Source organism: Sander vitreus, chromosome 6, assembly GCF_031162955.1.
Source record: "Sander vitreus isolate 19-12246 chromosome 6, sanVit1, whole genome shotgun sequence".
Classification (NCBI taxonomy): domain Eukaryota; kingdom Metazoa; phylum Chordata; class Actinopteri; order Perciformes; family Percidae; genus Sander; species Sander vitreus.
Window position 1 is genome coordinate 24,937,761 of NC_135860.1, and position 17,156 is coordinate 24,954,916.

General features: G+C 43.8%; 1 protein-coding gene across 2 annotated transcripts in view; it reads left to right on the forward strand.

Annotated features, from left to right (window-relative positions):
- LOC144519992 (nuclear factor of activated T-cells, cytoplasmic 1-like) overlaps positions 1-17,156 on the forward strand; it is a 68,775-nt gene that overhangs the window by 33,701 nt on the left and 17,918 nt on the right. For both annotated transcript variants that reach the window (XM_078253554.1, XM_078253555.1), the window contains exons 8-9: positions 1,604-1,736; positions 11,120-11,776. In XM_078253554.1, the coding sequence (XP_078109680.1) occupies positions 1,604-1,736; positions 11,120-11,776 (790 nt within the window). The remainder of the gene's footprint in view (positions 1-1,603; positions 1,737-11,119; positions 11,777-17,156) is intronic.

Here is a 17,156-nt window from a genome sequence, read left to right on the forward strand (position 1 = left end):
GTGAAATTGGACCTAAACACCTCATATGTAGCCAAGAAGTGGATTACACCCCTGCTTTTACCTGCTGCTTTTCATCAGAGCCGTAATGAGAAAAAAAACAGTGCACTCATTTCACTGTCGCGCAGCCACACATTCAGATTGTGTTAATATAAAAACGGAATCGTCAAGATGGAACAAAGCAAATGTTGTTCTTCGTGTCACAGTAAGCTGGTTGTGCTCTGGAGTTAATTAGGACTTCATTGAGGTTCGTTAGGTCTGCTTTCAGTGCAAAGAGAGGAGTACAGGATCTGTGAAAAAGCGTTTGCTTGTGCATGATGGCAGTCTGTTTTGCATTGCTGATGCCTTTCATCGTCCTCCCCCACACCCCCCCAATTCCCCCTTTATTTGTGAGAACTAACCGAGGCAGTTTACACTTGCGCGGGGTCTAAAATAAACCACACACATCTAAATGCTGCAACTTCAGGATGTTCTCCTTGTTGTTGCTGCTATTTCACTCAGGTAAAGGACTTGGTTGCATCAGAAGAGTAAATATGAACTCTGATGTCTGATTGGCTTGTAGGGCTGACTCATGTGCGATGGCTGGAGTCCCAGATGCTTGAAAATTAGCAGGCGTGCAAGGCTCGGCCGGGGGTGGCGGAGCGGGGAGGCAAAGTCGTTGAAAGTATATTAAATAAAATATTACAGTGTTTATTTGTACATCTAACAAACAAGAAGAGAGAGACAGCAAGAGAGCCCTGGCCTTCCTCTCACGTCAGTTGCCAACAGACTACCTTAAAGTGCTCCAGACTGTCTGCCCGACTGTGTTTTTATTGCCATCCAGAGCGTGCTAACTTTCATTGGTGTGGATGGAGAGGGAAAAGCCATGTGCACACACACACACACACACACACACACACACTTTACACACTTAATCAGCCACCTGTATGTTTTCTTTGTCGTCATCTGGAGGGCAGACCAGGGTGGAGTACGCAAGCCCTTCAACCTCCAACCCCACACCCCATGGCTCCCTCCATCCAAAGTGATAACCAACAAAAACCTGCTTCCTGTCATTCTGGCCTGTTTAGACCTCCATAAGAGTGACAGCCATCCCAGGAATTAGACACATACACTCGACAAATTTGTTCCACGGTCCCTCGTCAGAAAAAAAGCAGTTGAAAGTTCATAGCCGTCCAGACATGCTGGGCTCTGGCCTACGGGGAGGCAGGCGAGCCGCTCCACAGGGAGACTTGGCTGTGCAAACAAATAAATAGGCCGGCTACCTCTCTCCTCTCCTCTGGTGCTGTACGGGGACACAGCTAAAGCCCTGGGGTTTTCCTCAGAGACAAACACGGGCACTGGACCAACCTCATGGGCTCAACTACTGCGTCTACACAGTCCAGACGAGCTCATTTAATACAGTTCCCAGTCCAGCCTCTTGGAAACAGTACCCTAAATGCAGACCAGCTGAAAAATAAACATAGCTGTTGATTAATATGCTGCAGGAAATCATCGTATAAACTGTAAGTGTGCCATAAAATCACACAAGTAAATACATCTAAAGGCATCAGCAGCTTTCTCATCCCATAAAGGTGTATTATCTTATTGTATCTTATTTGTTTTTAAGAGTACTCTTGTTGTGGAGATCCCGCCATACAGGAACCAGAGAATATCCAGCCCGGTGCAGGTTAACTTCTACGTCTGCAACGGCAAGAGGAAGAGGAGCCAGTGCCAGCGCTTCACCTTCCTGCCTCCAAACGGTAATCGTCATAATTATGTCCCACCTTTTTTTATCACCACACTGAAAGACATGTATGCTTTTCGCAAGCTGCACACTTCACCTTCATCACGTAGAGTATTTCTCAATGTTTTGACATCCATCCACTGTAGTTTACGACAGCCGTCAACGGGCCGTCTGAAATTTGCAGGCCAGCTTTTTGGTCGTTGTTTTTGACGTTATGACATGGCACCGCTTGGAAGTAGCCTGTGAATGAGAGCACAAGATGTGAGGTGTGTTTATTCTGTAGTGAGACGGCGTTCCCCAGCGATGAGGTGTACCTGCTGAGTGACAGAGCCTCTGAGCGCTGTTGATGAAAAGAGGTCAATCCCCGGCGACCTGACTTTCACACCCCACCTCACACAGTGCCCCCCCGCTTCATCGACACACAAATACACACACACACACACACACACACACACACACACACACACACTCACACACACACAAATGCATCTACCAGGCAGCCATTCATGTAGCAACCTGAAAAGTCCAGGAATACCTCTCGCTGTGTTCATCATGTGTCCCTGGCCTCAGTGTTTATAGATGGCTTTCACTTTGGAATTTGAAGAATGTATTCCCGAGAGTTTAGAGAAGAGTTCAGCCTCCAAATTACATTGTGAGCTATTGACTTTTCACAACGGGTGCAGGTGAAATATCAGCATTGGTATCACTTTCAACTGGAATACTGTTATTTTATTGTTACGTATTTAGAGAAAGTTGACTAAGCATGCTTGCTCTTCTTTCAGCGATACAATGCTTTCTATTTATAGTTGCTTTGCTGTTGGCTGTTGAGCAGCAGTCAAGAGTTCAGTGCCTTTCTTAAGGCACATAACAACTTTTCTAGCACCTGATCAATAGTGGTTGAAGGCTTGTTTCCCACAGATTCACCACCCACATAGTGCCAGCTGGTTTTGAGATTCCAACCAGCAACCAGACCCGCTCTACTATCCCCCCTCGTGAAGCCCTGTGATAATCCAGAGATGAAAAACAATGGTATATTGTATTTATTGATCAGTGTCTAATGGGTGTAATGTTGCTGGGAGGCGTGCATTGTGTTATAAGTCTGTAGCTGTTAATAAGATGTGACATTTAGATTATCACCAGATGTATTTATGGCCACAGCAGATAAGTGATTGGGATTTTGGATGAGGCTCTGAGAGAAAGTAAAGCAAGGCCCTATTTGGAGATTATATGATGGGTGAGTTTATTGTGCGTAACTGGACCAGTGTAGGGCTGACAAACCGTGTCCATGCTGTATAAAGCAGATCCATTTCATATACTGTTCTTCCAAGGAGAAAGAGAGGGAGACAGAAAGAGAGATGTAGAGGCTTATCAGCCTCCACTATGCATCTCATTTCCCTGAGCATGCACACAGCTCTAATTAAAAGATGACTTGTTGCTTTCTCTCTCTTTTGTTGCCAAGTAAACAACAAGTACAGTGTGGACCACACAAGTAGCCCAATGTCTTCACAAAGGAGCATAATTAACTCACAAGTGTTAACAGCCAAGGAGACCATGAATCACAAGCTATTGAGTTCTATTTTGAGATTTACCATGCTTTTAAAGACACACATTAACATATACAACATGTTCAAAAACTTTTCAGTATTTCAATCAAAGAGGCTATATTGAGTGTAATAATACAGCTTTGGGTGCGCCTGGATAGCTCACCTGGTGGAGCGTGTGCCCCATGTACAGGGTCTCGGTCCATGTCGCGGAGGCCACGGGTTTGGCTCCGACCTGCAGCCCTTTGCTGCATGTCGTTCCCCCTCTCTCTCTCCCCTTTCACATCTTCAGCTATCCTGCATAATAAAATGCCTAAAATGCCCCAAAAATAATCTTATAATAATAATACAGCTGTATGACAGCTGAGGCAGAACTGCTCTGAGTGCAGAAGTAAAGCTCTGCAGACGACACCAAAACACACAGGATTTCTCTGGTGAAGTAACATCAAAGCTAGTAGATTGCAGGCAATTGGCATTGAGTTGCAACTTGCAGTGCCATTCAGTGCGTTTACATGCACAGCAGTAACTGGGGTTACCCCAGAAGAAATGGGAAGAATGGGAAGAATGATGGGAGTAACTCTACCTGCAGTACATTAGGTGGCACTCTGCAAACGTACAACTGATCGGAATAAGGCTCTTTTGGGGGGAACATGGACAACTTTTCAGCGCTGTACATTTCGTACATTCTCTATGCCTTATGACAAAGTCCTCAGTGGGTTTAAAGGTGTAAAGTAACCCAAGCTGACCCCGATTAAGGTGTATACATACACGAATAACCCAGTTACTAAAGGAGTTATCTAGGTCTGTTAACCGGGGTGTCAGAAGTCTGGAGTAGTTTAGCTGGAGTAAGGTGTTTACATGGTGTTTGAGAAACTGGGGTATTGCCTTAACCTGAATATAATAGTTTTTTTAAACTGCATATAAACGCAGATTATATGCAGTTTAGATTGATATGCAGATTGACATTTGCTACACATTGTCAAAGAGATTTGCAGGCTGTAATGTATCATTATAGAGTTTGACTACTATAACTGTAATTATAAATGTAGATTAAAAAAATATCAATGCAATAGAAACAATTTACTTTCTTATTCACGATGCTTGTATAGGGCTTACTGATTGAAAAGCATTCACAAAGAAAACTGTATAATCAGTGTAAACAGACCCTCTGTGACAATGATGACTGTAATACATTCATGGTTTCAATAACAAAGAATGCGGAAATCCTAGTGAAGCTGTTTGCTTTTGAGGATTTCAGTGTGTGTGTGTGTGTGTGTGTGTGTGTGTGTGTGTGTGTGTGTGTGTGTGTCAACACTGAGAGAAACAACCAACACTGTGGCTGAGCACTCGGGGTGGGCTGGGGCGGAGGACACACACACACACACACACATACACACTGTTGTCAACACTTTTTTGCTTGCTTGTATGAAAAGACTCTTCCGGCCCGCTGTCCCACTTCAAGCACAGTTGTGGTCACTGACGTTGTTTAGAGAGAACATTTCTTTCACACATTGGTGTCTGCTCTTCTATAAAAAGGCAAACCCAACCCTTTAAATAGCCTGACTTGTTTGAAACAGCGGAAGGATGAAGCAAACACTCTGGTACACATATGCTAGTGAAAACCACCTTTATTTTTCCATTCAAGTCATGTGACTCTCTTGTTTTTGTTAAATGCAAATTGGTTGACACTTACTGTGGTGGACTACTGATGCCTATTTTCACTATTCTGTATGTTCCCCTTAGCTCAAAAGACAATATTATTTTAATAGAGACTGTATTGTTTCAGACATATAAGCAGATTATTATCTTCTCTCGGTCTCGCCCTGCCTCCAATGTGAAATAACAACATATTATCAGATGCAGTCTGTAGCGGAGTCATAGCTGCTCTCACTCTTACTAGCTGACAGCCAAAGATAAGCCTCAGTGATATGAGCAGAGGGATGCCGTAGACCTGTTGAAAAATTGCCATTGTGATGTTAAAACTCAGAAACACCTTTGAAATGTGTCATTAGCACTGTGCAGTATGTCAGAGAGAACATTGGATCTTCATGAGCAAAGCAATCCTTCACTTAGTCTTCAGTGAACCAAACAACCTGACCTTTAGCGTTCCAGAAAGTTTAATCAGATGGTTTAATTCTTCTTCTTACAAAATGAGAGCTATAGTCTTTTTGTCTGTAGTATAGCAAAATCAATACATTTATATTCTTGGGGTTTCAAATTCAGATTTGTTGAATGCAGGTGCAGCAAATTCCTCTTAGGGTCAAGTGGAATGTTCACAGTCAAGATGAACATCATGATCACCTCCCTCCATAAACAAAGGTCAGCTATATTACTTTTGTATTTATTCAATTTAACAGGAGTTGTGTTTGTCTGCATCAGCCAATTATATTGGCGTCAAATGGTTTAATTCTAAAGCATTTATTTAAGCTACAATCTCGAAGATCTCCGTTTCGTTCTCTTTGGCGGCCCCTATGGCGATACCCGGTTTTGCAGATGTGTTTTTGGATCTAAACTCCCAAAGATCCATACAGTGTTGCCACGTCGCCCCAAAGATTCTCTATAATTAAAGATAGCGCGTTACTGGGTAACACTTTACTTGAAGGTATCTACATAAGAGTGACATGACACTGTCATGAACACATCACATTGTCATGACACAGTCATGACACATGAACCCTAACCCTAACCATAACCATAACTTGTAATGACAAAAAACGAATGACACTTACTAAAAGAAGTGTTATGTCATGAATGTTTATGCACTGTTTATAATGTTTATGACACGTTCATGACAGTGTCATGTCACTCTTATGCATATACCTTCAAGTAAATTGTAACCCATTCCTGGCTGCACTAATGGTATGAAACAGTACACACTTCCTGTCTCCTAAATGGGCATGTCCTCATTTGAAAGTGTAGTCATGTGGATGGATGAAAAGTTATATTTGTATAATTTATTAATATTCTATTTTGCCAATATTAGATATCAACACATTAGATATCTGCATTTAGATTAGATATCTGCATTTTTGCATTATGAAAATTAGATTTGTTATGGTGTTCACGAACGTTAGTTGATGTTAGCTTATCTGTGTTGCCAGATCTTGCGAGAGTTTGTTCCTGAGACAAAAACATTTCTCAAAAAAAGTAAATTTTGTCTTGATGGGTCCATCCAAAAAATGCCATTTTAGTGTCTGAATGTTCGGGCGACATGTCATTTGTGAAAAATAGGTCCAATATTTACTTTGTTGACTATGGGGCGAAAGAATAATCTGTTGACGTTCACTTCTCCCATTGGAATCAACACACCCAGGACCTGTCGCTAGTCTCCTAAAGAGGCATGGCAGTGGAGAAACCCACAGGACACAGCTACAGGAAATTACTCTGAGTTGGAGTGTCTCGGTTCTAAACTGTCTCTGGTCACTAACAAGTGAATTGAAGATCAAGTATGTTGCATTAGCTCCGCCTACCCTCTCTGGCGGACCAACTACTGCTAAGTGATGGAAAACGTATCATTAACTGTGCGCCGCTTAGGATTCTTCCCGGGAATGTCGCCAATGACATCCACTTTGTTATGCTGCAAATGGAAGGGCATTCATCAGTGGGCCATAGGCTCAATCATCATTGTGTTACCTCATTCAGCGATAGTGACTTAACAGACATTTATTTGAATGAAGATCTATGTGATTATTACTTTCTAAGACATCAGTTAAGCCAATAATTGTCAGATCTTTGCTGCTCATGAGTTATTGAATATGAGATGAAGCTGCCGTTAGCCAATGGATTGAGGAAACATATGCTGTTGATAAATGCAGTACTATCAGCAGTATTTGTGGTGTGCTTCTCAAGCTCAATTGCTTGTCTGTGATGTTGAGATGCACACACAGTACAAGAGTCCTTGTCTGTCTCCCGGAATGAGCCCCGTTTTTTCCAAGCTCCCTTCCAATCATTCTTGCGTGAGTAGAGACGTGACGTGTCACTCTTCAAATAAGAAACAGTTTTCACCAACCACATTAAACAACAAACTGCAAAGAAAAGTCCTGGCAATGACCAAAGCAATAGCGAAGAGCTTCTCGGAACCCCTTTATTTTCACAGGCCGTTTGGAGATTCCTCTGTAATATCGAGTTCTATTCTTAACGCAAACGGGTGCCGACTCCCTCCGCTGCGCTGGTTTGTGGTTGGAGTTGGAAGGGGGAAAGTCAGAAACATGTTCTGTGACACATACAGGAAAAGTTAATGAACCACACATTCTCTTTTTTTGTAACTATTTGCACAGTCATGTTTTTTTTCCACCCAAAATTGGACAAAGACTGAACTGTTTCTGTCATGTCTACAGCCTGGGGCTTTGTCAGACTCACCTACAGCACACTAAGGCCAACAGTATACTGGCTGACCAGATTGCCTACACAGTGGGACATGGTGCACCAGGTACCTTTGACTTAATGAACCACCACCTGCTCCATGTTAAATGTCACTGCAGATTCACGCTGTTAGAAGAAGATGAGTTCAGCATTTTTGCAACAAAACAGTTCCTGATTTTTTTTCGCGGGGGCATGAAAATGACATATCCCAGCCAACACGCATCGGAAATGAGAATCAGAACCTTTTGCATCCCATAATCCACCTTGCCCGATGGCTTCAAGTAGAGAGGGTATCCTTTAGAAATTAATTTACATCTATGTAAGCCCTACTTGCTTGTCCTTTCTAATCAAATACACTGATACAGGCACACACACACACACACACACACACACACACACACACACACACACACATCTATGTCCTGATTCCCATTCCCATCAGAGGAAACAATAAAATACCCAGATCAGACCTGATCAGTTTAATATGAGCAGACAGAGGGGGGGGGGGAACTGCCAGAGATGGAGAGAAAACCATGTGCAGAACATCAACTGTCTGTGGGCCATAACCCTCAGGTTGGGAGGAAATAGAAGCCAGCTGAAGTTGGGACTCGCCTGGTGAATCTGTTTTCTTAGCTCTCATAGAAAGTGGAAAGGAGACACACAGATGGATCAAGCTGGAGGGAGACCTCTGTTTATATCCAAAGCAGAGGGGGGAGAATCTCGGCGGAAAAAAAATAGTTTGAAAGTTAAAAGGAAGACCATTTGTCCCACGTTATTTGATTTCCTGTTTGGCTTATAGTCAGAAGGCTGATGACGAATTATATCACTGGGAATTAAAACGTTAATGCAATAGACCAAACTGCTCTTTAAAAATAAGCTCTAACTGGATTACAAAGTGGGACTGCAAAGGACAACAGCATCCCGTCCCTTCTGAGCTAATGCTGATTTAACCCTATTTTCCTAAATTAAATTCTCATGTTGGTTTTGGTCACAGTCAGGGAACTTGTGACTTGGTACATCAGATTTGTTTATTGTTTAAAAGGGCATCCAGAGAAAGCTACAATCACCAATATTTGACTTTTCTTCCACCTTTTTTTGTGTAATTGTATCACTAATCAGAAGGACTGATAAATATGAGTGGGCTTTGCTCAGTTCAAACATCTTACTTCCATTTGGATATTTCAAGTACAACCTCAAAACCATGACATTCTTGAAAAATATGACATTTCTTGTAATATTTTCACTCATGTAGCATATAAGAATATCTTACGTACAGTATATCAGTTTTCAGGAACCATCAAGCTTGATGATAATTTAAAGGTCCCATGTCATGCTCATTTTCAGGTTCATACTTGTTTTTTGGGATTCTACTCGAACATGATTATATGCTTTAATGTAAACCCCCCCCCACACATTTTTATCATACTGTCTGTCTGAATATACCTGTATTCACCCTCTGTCTGAAACACTTTGTTTTATCGTCTGTCTGTTTATGCCCCCCACCCTAAAAAAACATCTCTGATTGGTCAGCATTTCTGGGTCTTCGCTAGCTGCGCTTGCCGCGTTCTTGCAGCTGGGGGAATGACTCTAATGACACTTTCTACCAATATATAGTTTAGTTGTGACAACCGTACGGACGTCCTGACAGTTCGTTTAAAAAGCACCATTTTTGAATATGGGCTGTGTGCATTTCTCTGTGGATTGAGCATGTTGATACTTTCACAGTATTTAAATACCATCTCAACCTGCTTTATAATCAACAAAGACATGAAAATCTCACTTTTTACAATATGGGGCTTTTAATGTTCTGACGTTATTTAGCAGGACTTTTAAAAGATCTAATGAGGCAAAAGGTCAACATGTGTTTTAATTCACAGAGGACAATGCAGTTCTTGGATTGAATGCGAAAATGATCAAATTTGGTTATAACCCTTCCACGTCACAACTCTGGCATCACACATCTTGGCACCATGGCACTGTGCCATCCGTTCACAATAAACGGAGGCTGACAAGAGACAGAGAATCACTGAGGGAAATGGCTGTGGATGCAGTGTGAACCATGTGACTGGCTTGCTCTATTCCCCAGGCTGTGGAGACGAGGCCTGTGCATCATGGGACTCGCCTTACGATGCTCCCCCAGACACCAGGCCTGGTCCTGGGATTTGATAGCAGACAGGGCTGACGTAAATGTGCTCCCTGCTGCGTTATACTGTAACTGCACCGCATCTCAGTAGCCCAGAGGCTACAGGCGTGATTAATGTATTTTCAAATCCAACTCCCACATAAAAATAACATATTGAAAAACAGCCTGTTTTTCAATGCATACATTTCATTTGCACGCTTTGCTTTTACTATCGCTCAAAGGTTTTATCCAAAGGATCTATTGAATCTTCGAGCAAACACACAGTTCAGACACACATTTAATTCATATTAACATCTGTACGCCTTTGAATAAATGTCACTTAGAGCAAGTTTAGCCAAAAACTGTTAATGGTTGGCATCAAACGTTCACCACACCCATTAACACATTTTAACAATGTGTAGAAATAGAAACAGTGTGTCTATTGTGACTCAGAAGCCTTTGCTATGCATCTGGGTATCTTAACACTGCCCTGTTAGTTTAGTGCTGGCACAGTCTGAGCACATGTACTAACATAACTCAGCAGTGAGCTCGCTAATGTGGATCCCTCTCCATCGCTCAACCCAGGACGTATAGTTCTGTTTTGGAATGTTCAATTAATAGAAAGTGTTTTTTTCAATAACTACTCTTGACAGTGAACAGGAAGCATGTGATACCTGTCCGTCAGAACGAATCAGGAAACCGTGCAGACGGTCTGCACCCGATTAGAAATTAGAAGAGAGAAGGCAGGATGATCAAGTGGGGTCACTGCACTCTGCTGCATTAGCTGAGGTCTGAAGCTCCTGAAACCACAGGCACAGCTCTACAGTCTCTTAAGGAGCTCAGGCGGCCTAATCAAAATCAAATCATCTCCTTTTTTTCACTCTCTGTCTCTATCTTTTGGTCCTGAGAGAAACAATTACTTCTAGAGTGTGGAGGAAACCTTGGGGTCCTGGGCTCCTTGAGCAGCAGCAGCAGCCCTGTGCTTTAAAGTAGTCTTTTTATTGGATATCAGAGCTGGAGGAGAGTCCAAAGAAAATAGGTCGTATTCATTATTAGAGCCAGCTGTGGCTTTCCACACTGATGACTCATTCATTTTTTTCTTTCCCCCCTATTCTTTGGCTTTTTTTTCATGGTGTGGTAAAGAGCGGTGGCGGTTGGGAGGCGTGAGGGTTTCTCAGTTAGAGAGCTCAGCCAAGTTGACAACGAGCCCATATCCACTGGTGGTTGTTTGTTTGGATTATGGAGGGTATCGCAGCCACAATTGTGCCTGCTCACTGCTTTACTCAGCCGCACTCGTGCACTCATTGCGCCACGTGGATTCCCTGCACGTTTTTTTAATATCTCCACTTTTCTTTCTACTTTTTTTCCCACCAGTGCCGATAATAAAGACAGAACCCAATGATGAATATGATTCTCTGGGGACTGCGAGACTGCCCATGCATTCAAAGCCCTATTACAGCCGGCCCAGGCTCACTCCCATCATGCCTGTATCCGATCCTGATGCCTGCCTGGTTGGTGGTTACCCTCCCTGCCCGCCTCGCCACGCTGCAATGCCTTCTTCGTCCCCCAGCTCCAGTCCCACTCTGCACGACCTGTCCCCCGTGGCTTACAGCAAGTGCCTTCCCAACAGCCCCACCCATGCAGCACCACCAGGCCCCGTGGTGCCCCCCATCCAGGAGACCCCTGGCCTCCCCAACCTCGCCCACCCAGCATCGCCAGACCACAACTCTCCCCTAGGGATGCTTCATTCCCAGGGCAGCCCCAACCACCTCAACAGCACAGGGCACCATGGTTACCACACTATGTATGACAACAGCAGTCCCTCATCCTCCCCGGTATCCCACCCTTCCACTCCTGGGGAGAGCCCGTTCATTCAGGCCTACAGCCCGAGTCAGGCTCAGCAGGCAGCCAGCTCAGCCCAGGCCGGAGGGAGCTCACCCAGCATGTTACCTGAGGATGCCACCCCCCCTTCGATGGCCATTACCGTCAAACAGGAGCCCCAGGAACTGGACCAGATGTACCTAGATGATGGTGAGTTACGAGAAACAAGGTGTATAGTTCATACGTTGTCTGCAAGTTTCCATTTGCTAACAATTGGAATAACGGGAGGCATTTTGTTTTTTCAAGATGAAAGCTTCTCTTTATGAGCTCCATATCTATGCCAAAAATGGCTGTTTACGTAGAACATCACATTTATTTAACACCTTTTGCTTATCTGCAAGCCACACATAGCCGCACCCTGCTGCACCTCTCCGTATTTCCTGATGAAATTCATGGCAGCAGATTTACGTCACATTTGTTTAATTTTAGACCCCGGCAGATTTATTTGCTTTTGGTGTAACGTGCGGTCCAGCTTATGGTGTCCAAGTGTCTGCTTTACTTTAAAACGGTAAATTGCCTTGATGGGACTTTGAAACAATCTGTCAAAACATCAGAGCAGTGAGGTCAGCCGGGGTGCAGCAGAACAAAAACAGTGGCACACGCGTAGCCAACCAAACTGTTGACACAACGACTAATGAAGGAAGCAAAACAATGGCTAGGGGTTTCCTGAACCGAGCCATTTCCCCCCCCCCATCTTTCTGGGAGGGATGCTGGGAGGCGGAAGGCAGAGGCTTTGTTTTCCCGTCTTTTCCCCATGGAGTCGACACCATGCGGCTGTCGTCATCAAGGGAGGCTGCGGGGTCACTGGTCTCCCTCTGGCAATGAAACCAGTCACACCCAAGGGACCATATGGTCGAGTTTATTGCCTCCTGGTCCATCCTACATTACGTGTTTCAGGTCATCAGCAACCTGTTATCTGTGTTAGCAGAGGCTCCACTTGTTATCATATATATATATATATATATATATATATATAGTAGATGATGTAGTGTGTGTTTGTGTGAGCGTGTGAGTGTGTGTGTGTGTGTGTGTGTGTTTGTGTGCGTGTCTGTGTGTGCGTGTGTCTGTGTGTGTGTGTTCAATCAACAGCTCTAGGAGCAGAGGGGTGATAGGCACGAGGAGATCAGGGGTGTTTTGCTGTGGAACTGTAATTGAGTTGAAATGCACTTGTCAGCATATCTGTCAGTTCTGATGAGTCCCATTAGTCCTCACCTCATAAACAGACAATGCAAAGATGGGGGGGGTTGTCTGTCTGTTATCAGCTCTATAAACTGATTTCCAACTGTTTCTTTTCCCTTTCCTTTTTTTTCTCTTTTGTTTACTTTTGCCTCATTTTCCTCAGTTCATATAGCAAAACTGCTTTTTTGAAACTCTCTCTGACTGTTTGCAACAGTTATGGCATGCAGAAGCTTTCATTTCAGCATTAATTGAATAGAGTGAAACTGTAGCTTTAGTAAGCATTTTGTAATAAGGTTGGCAAGGGCTCCTTTTACACCAACAGTATGAAGATATGCCCAACGTACATAGCAGTGATAAGGTGAAATCACGTAATCTTGTTTCTCCTACCCACTACTCCATCCACTGTCACTTTAGCAGGCTCTATCTGTCTCCAACCCGGTGGCCAAATGTATTCAGCCAGTGATTACAGTTGCATTAGGGATGTGCAGGAATGTGTATTGATTGACCAAGGACAGTGAGGCAGCCCCTTTGAAAAACCTCAATGCGCTGCCGTTTTGCATCACCTAACGTCTGTACGAGCATCTGTGGTGAGCTACTGGAGTCCCTGTAAGTGTGTGGTGGTAACAGCATACTCCAAAGGCCTCTACTGCTCCCAGGCCCAAGCCCTTCCCAAACCCCTCAAATGAGCCCTAAGCTAAAATAAATAAGATCGGAAGGCAGCTCACAGGGCGTCCCGCTCCCTGTCCACACGCATTACCGCCGTATGTTAGCGAGCTGAGCGCTCCATTAGAGAGGGAAGACAAGCGGATGACCTCACCACAGCGGCGGTGATTTAACGCCAGCCATGTAGAGTAGCGTTCCTCCCCAGCAATTGGGGGCCGGTGATTTGGAGTCTGCGGGAGCACACTTGATCTCCCCCAAGAGTGGAGCGCCTCCCACGCTCGAACGCTGAGGCCTCCGGCTCTCATCAGCCAGAGGAAATGTGTCTCTCTGGCCAGGCCCAGGTTTTACGCAGCCCCTGAGAAATCACTCAACTTATCAACGGTGAGCTACTGTACCGCAAGGAGCTTGGTTAGTATGGAGGGAGTCTGAGATGTAAACCCCCCCTGGCTGCATTACACAGTCTCCATTGTAATGGGCTAAACTCTTCCCTCTGCTGTGATAGAAGCTTACTAACTATAGTGCAAGACATGAGGCGATGATGAGACTGGTGTCTGCAATGAGGTTTTATCTATGTTGAAGCAGCCTCTTTTTACTCGGTGGTGTGTTGCCTCTCACATCCTTCAACCTCACTTGTTTTAGCTGGAATGAAGCAGCAGATCAGCCATAGAAATAAAATGGCTAGAAAGGCCATCGACTTGACCAAGTCGGTTTATACGGAAGTTTGAGATTGTCCTCCCCCTAAAATTGCCCACATAAGTCGTTTGTCTGAGCAGAAATTACGACTCATATTTACGTTTGTAGTGGACGCGCCCTCTAGTCACCCTAGTAATTATGACGAGAGCAAAGCAGGAAGTAATGTGAGTATAGTATAATATAGTATAGTATATTATAGTATAGTATAGGAGCACCAAATTCCGCAAACAGAGTAAGGTAAGGGTTGTGGATGGGTCTAACAAACACAGGACTTTCACCCAGGAGACTATGGTTTGTGTCCCGTTTTAAAAAATAAAGGAAAACGGCGAGTTTTATGGAACAAACAGAGCTGCATCACGCGCGTAACCGGAAGTGAAGTAACGTCTGATTTTAACCCAAACCACGATCGTTTTGTAAACTAAGTAGTTTTGGTGCCTAAACCTAACCAAACTGCGACTGTTTCACAAGGTTAACCACGTGTTTAAAACCGTGACCGTTACGTTCTCTGGTTTAGATATGAAGACGGAAAACGCTTCAGTGGGTCGTATTAGACGGTAGGAATAAACGACCTATCGTCGTATGGTTTGGAGAAGTTATTGTTGGTTGTTGGGAAGTTTATAGAAAAAGTTAGTCCGCTGCCATGGCAACAGCACATATCAACAATGGCTGCCGCTCTGACCATTCTGCTACATTCATTTGAATGGGAATGAACTTTCTATCCATTTCATTTCTATGAGATCAGCTTGTTGACTCAGCGTCGTAAACAGTCCACTATCTGTACTTTACTAGGCACATGACTGTGAGCAAAACGCCAGTCAAATGACATCAGTGTATATAACAATAGAATTTATGAAAAACACAGTCTGCAGCATTTAAGTTTGCCTTGTTGGCCGTACTAATTAGGCCAAAAAAGAACTACTAAAATGACGGAATGCTTTCTCACACGTCTGAAGGAGCAATTCTGGTGACATCATACCCCCTCTTGTCTCAAACAACCACTGACACACATGTCCATGCACACACACACACACACACACACACACACACACACACACACACACACACACACACACACACACACACACAAACACACATGTACACTTTTGATCTCAGACTTGGCTTTTTTAACACAAAATATTTTGAAAAATCCCCCACATCACTTGTTGCAAATCCTTCACACGGAATCCTATTCCTTGTGTTTATAGATATTTTGCTGTGGATGTGTGCGTGTGTGTAGAGCAGAAGTAGTGTGCTGCCGTGAGTCTGGTCCTGTGAGGCTGCTGCCGTGTGTCCTGTCTCATTAGCTGCTGCTGTGATGGGTGATATCATGAAGTGCAGCTGAATGCAGCACACAGCTAAAAAACTAGTCCCAATCAGAGGGCCAGATTTCTACCAGCTGCTTCTCTGGGAAACAGAGGGCCCTTATTCCCCAAAATAAGAAAAACACAGAGTGCAACGCAGCCTCTGCCGATTTCTGACATTTGACATATGTGCTCTGATTGCCTCGTGTTTCCTTGTGATTGTTTCCTCCTCAATTCAAGGTTGGTGCATTTGAAACTCCTATACTTTTAATAGGCTTGTTTTCTCAAAATGAAAACAGAATTGTTGTCAGCCCTCCTTTCCTCCCTCCCTCCCTCCCTCCCTCCCTCCAACAACAAAAAAAGGCATTCTAACCTTCCTGAGGATCTCCGTCCACCACCGAAGCTTCTGAAGGCCACTCAAGGCTTTCCTCATGGAAACTTTTACACATCCTGGCAGGTTGCCCAGACCCCAGGATTCTGCAAAACCCCTAATGATGATTGAGAGCGCGTCCGCACCGCGCTGAAAACATGCTGAGTCGCTAACATTGGAGTGTGCCGCAAGGCTGGCTCTGGGATTGGAGGGGGGCAGAAGAGAGAGAGGATTTAGGGGGGAGGGGGATGGGGGATTTATTAAAGTGGAGGTCGACCTGTCTAATGGGACTCACTAAAGCAGAGCTGCTCCTGTATGCTTAGACGGTATGTATTGTGTGTGTGTGTGTGTGTGTGTGTGTGTGTGTGTGTGTGTGTGTGTGTGTGTGTGCGTGTAAAAGATTGAAACAGACTTGATAGTTGACTAAACTGATTTCAAAGATGTGTTGAAGAAAATCAAGGATGTTTAGATTGACGACAGCATTAACTGTAGACTGACTGTAGACTGCAGAAGGTATTCCAATGTACTGTGTGTGTCTCTTTTAGTTAGTAGAATCAGCGAGATGTGGAAGCGCTGTAACACAGTGACAGCCTGTGCTTTCACAACACTCCACCTCTGACCCTCCGGCCTTCTGGGAGCGGGTCAAGCTCAAGCTCATAGTGCACAGAAAGAAAGGCTGTCTTGTGGTTAAGTGCAATGCAAAGAACATAGTCTCCTTCTATACTCAGTGATATTGAAGGGTTGCAAGAAGAAGGGTGATGGCTTTTTTATTATTTATGACTACAAAGATGATGTGTGTTTTTTTTCTTTACTCTTGTTGTCATTGCTTGCGTTCTCATATTAGGGTTCCTGTTTTCCTGGCAGCTCTTGACACCGTGAGGTGTAAGTAAAATGTTGGGCTTTTATAGTTTAGTATATAGTTTTATAGTCGTAGGAAAAAAATGAATTGGTAGCTGGACTCAAGGATTGGCCTTTAAGAGTCATTGACCGCCTAAGCTATGATTCAACAACTACACTTTTGGGATCAGCAATAGATTTTATTCCATTTCTTCTCATTAGAATCAAAAACCATTACTTTTACTGTGTGAATAGAGCAGCTATGTCTCTTATTACCCATTATCAGATATTACAGACCTCCCCAAGTACTCGAAGGGGTGTGCTCACTCAGTAGAAAATGTGAATAGATGTTGATCTGGTTGTAGTAGAGGTTATGTTTGATATTAATTGATCAATTAGCTTATTACATTTTACTAAAAGACTCAAACTTATAACTTGATCTTACAAACTTGTTCATTCATGTAACATTGGAAAAGATGGGGAAAAA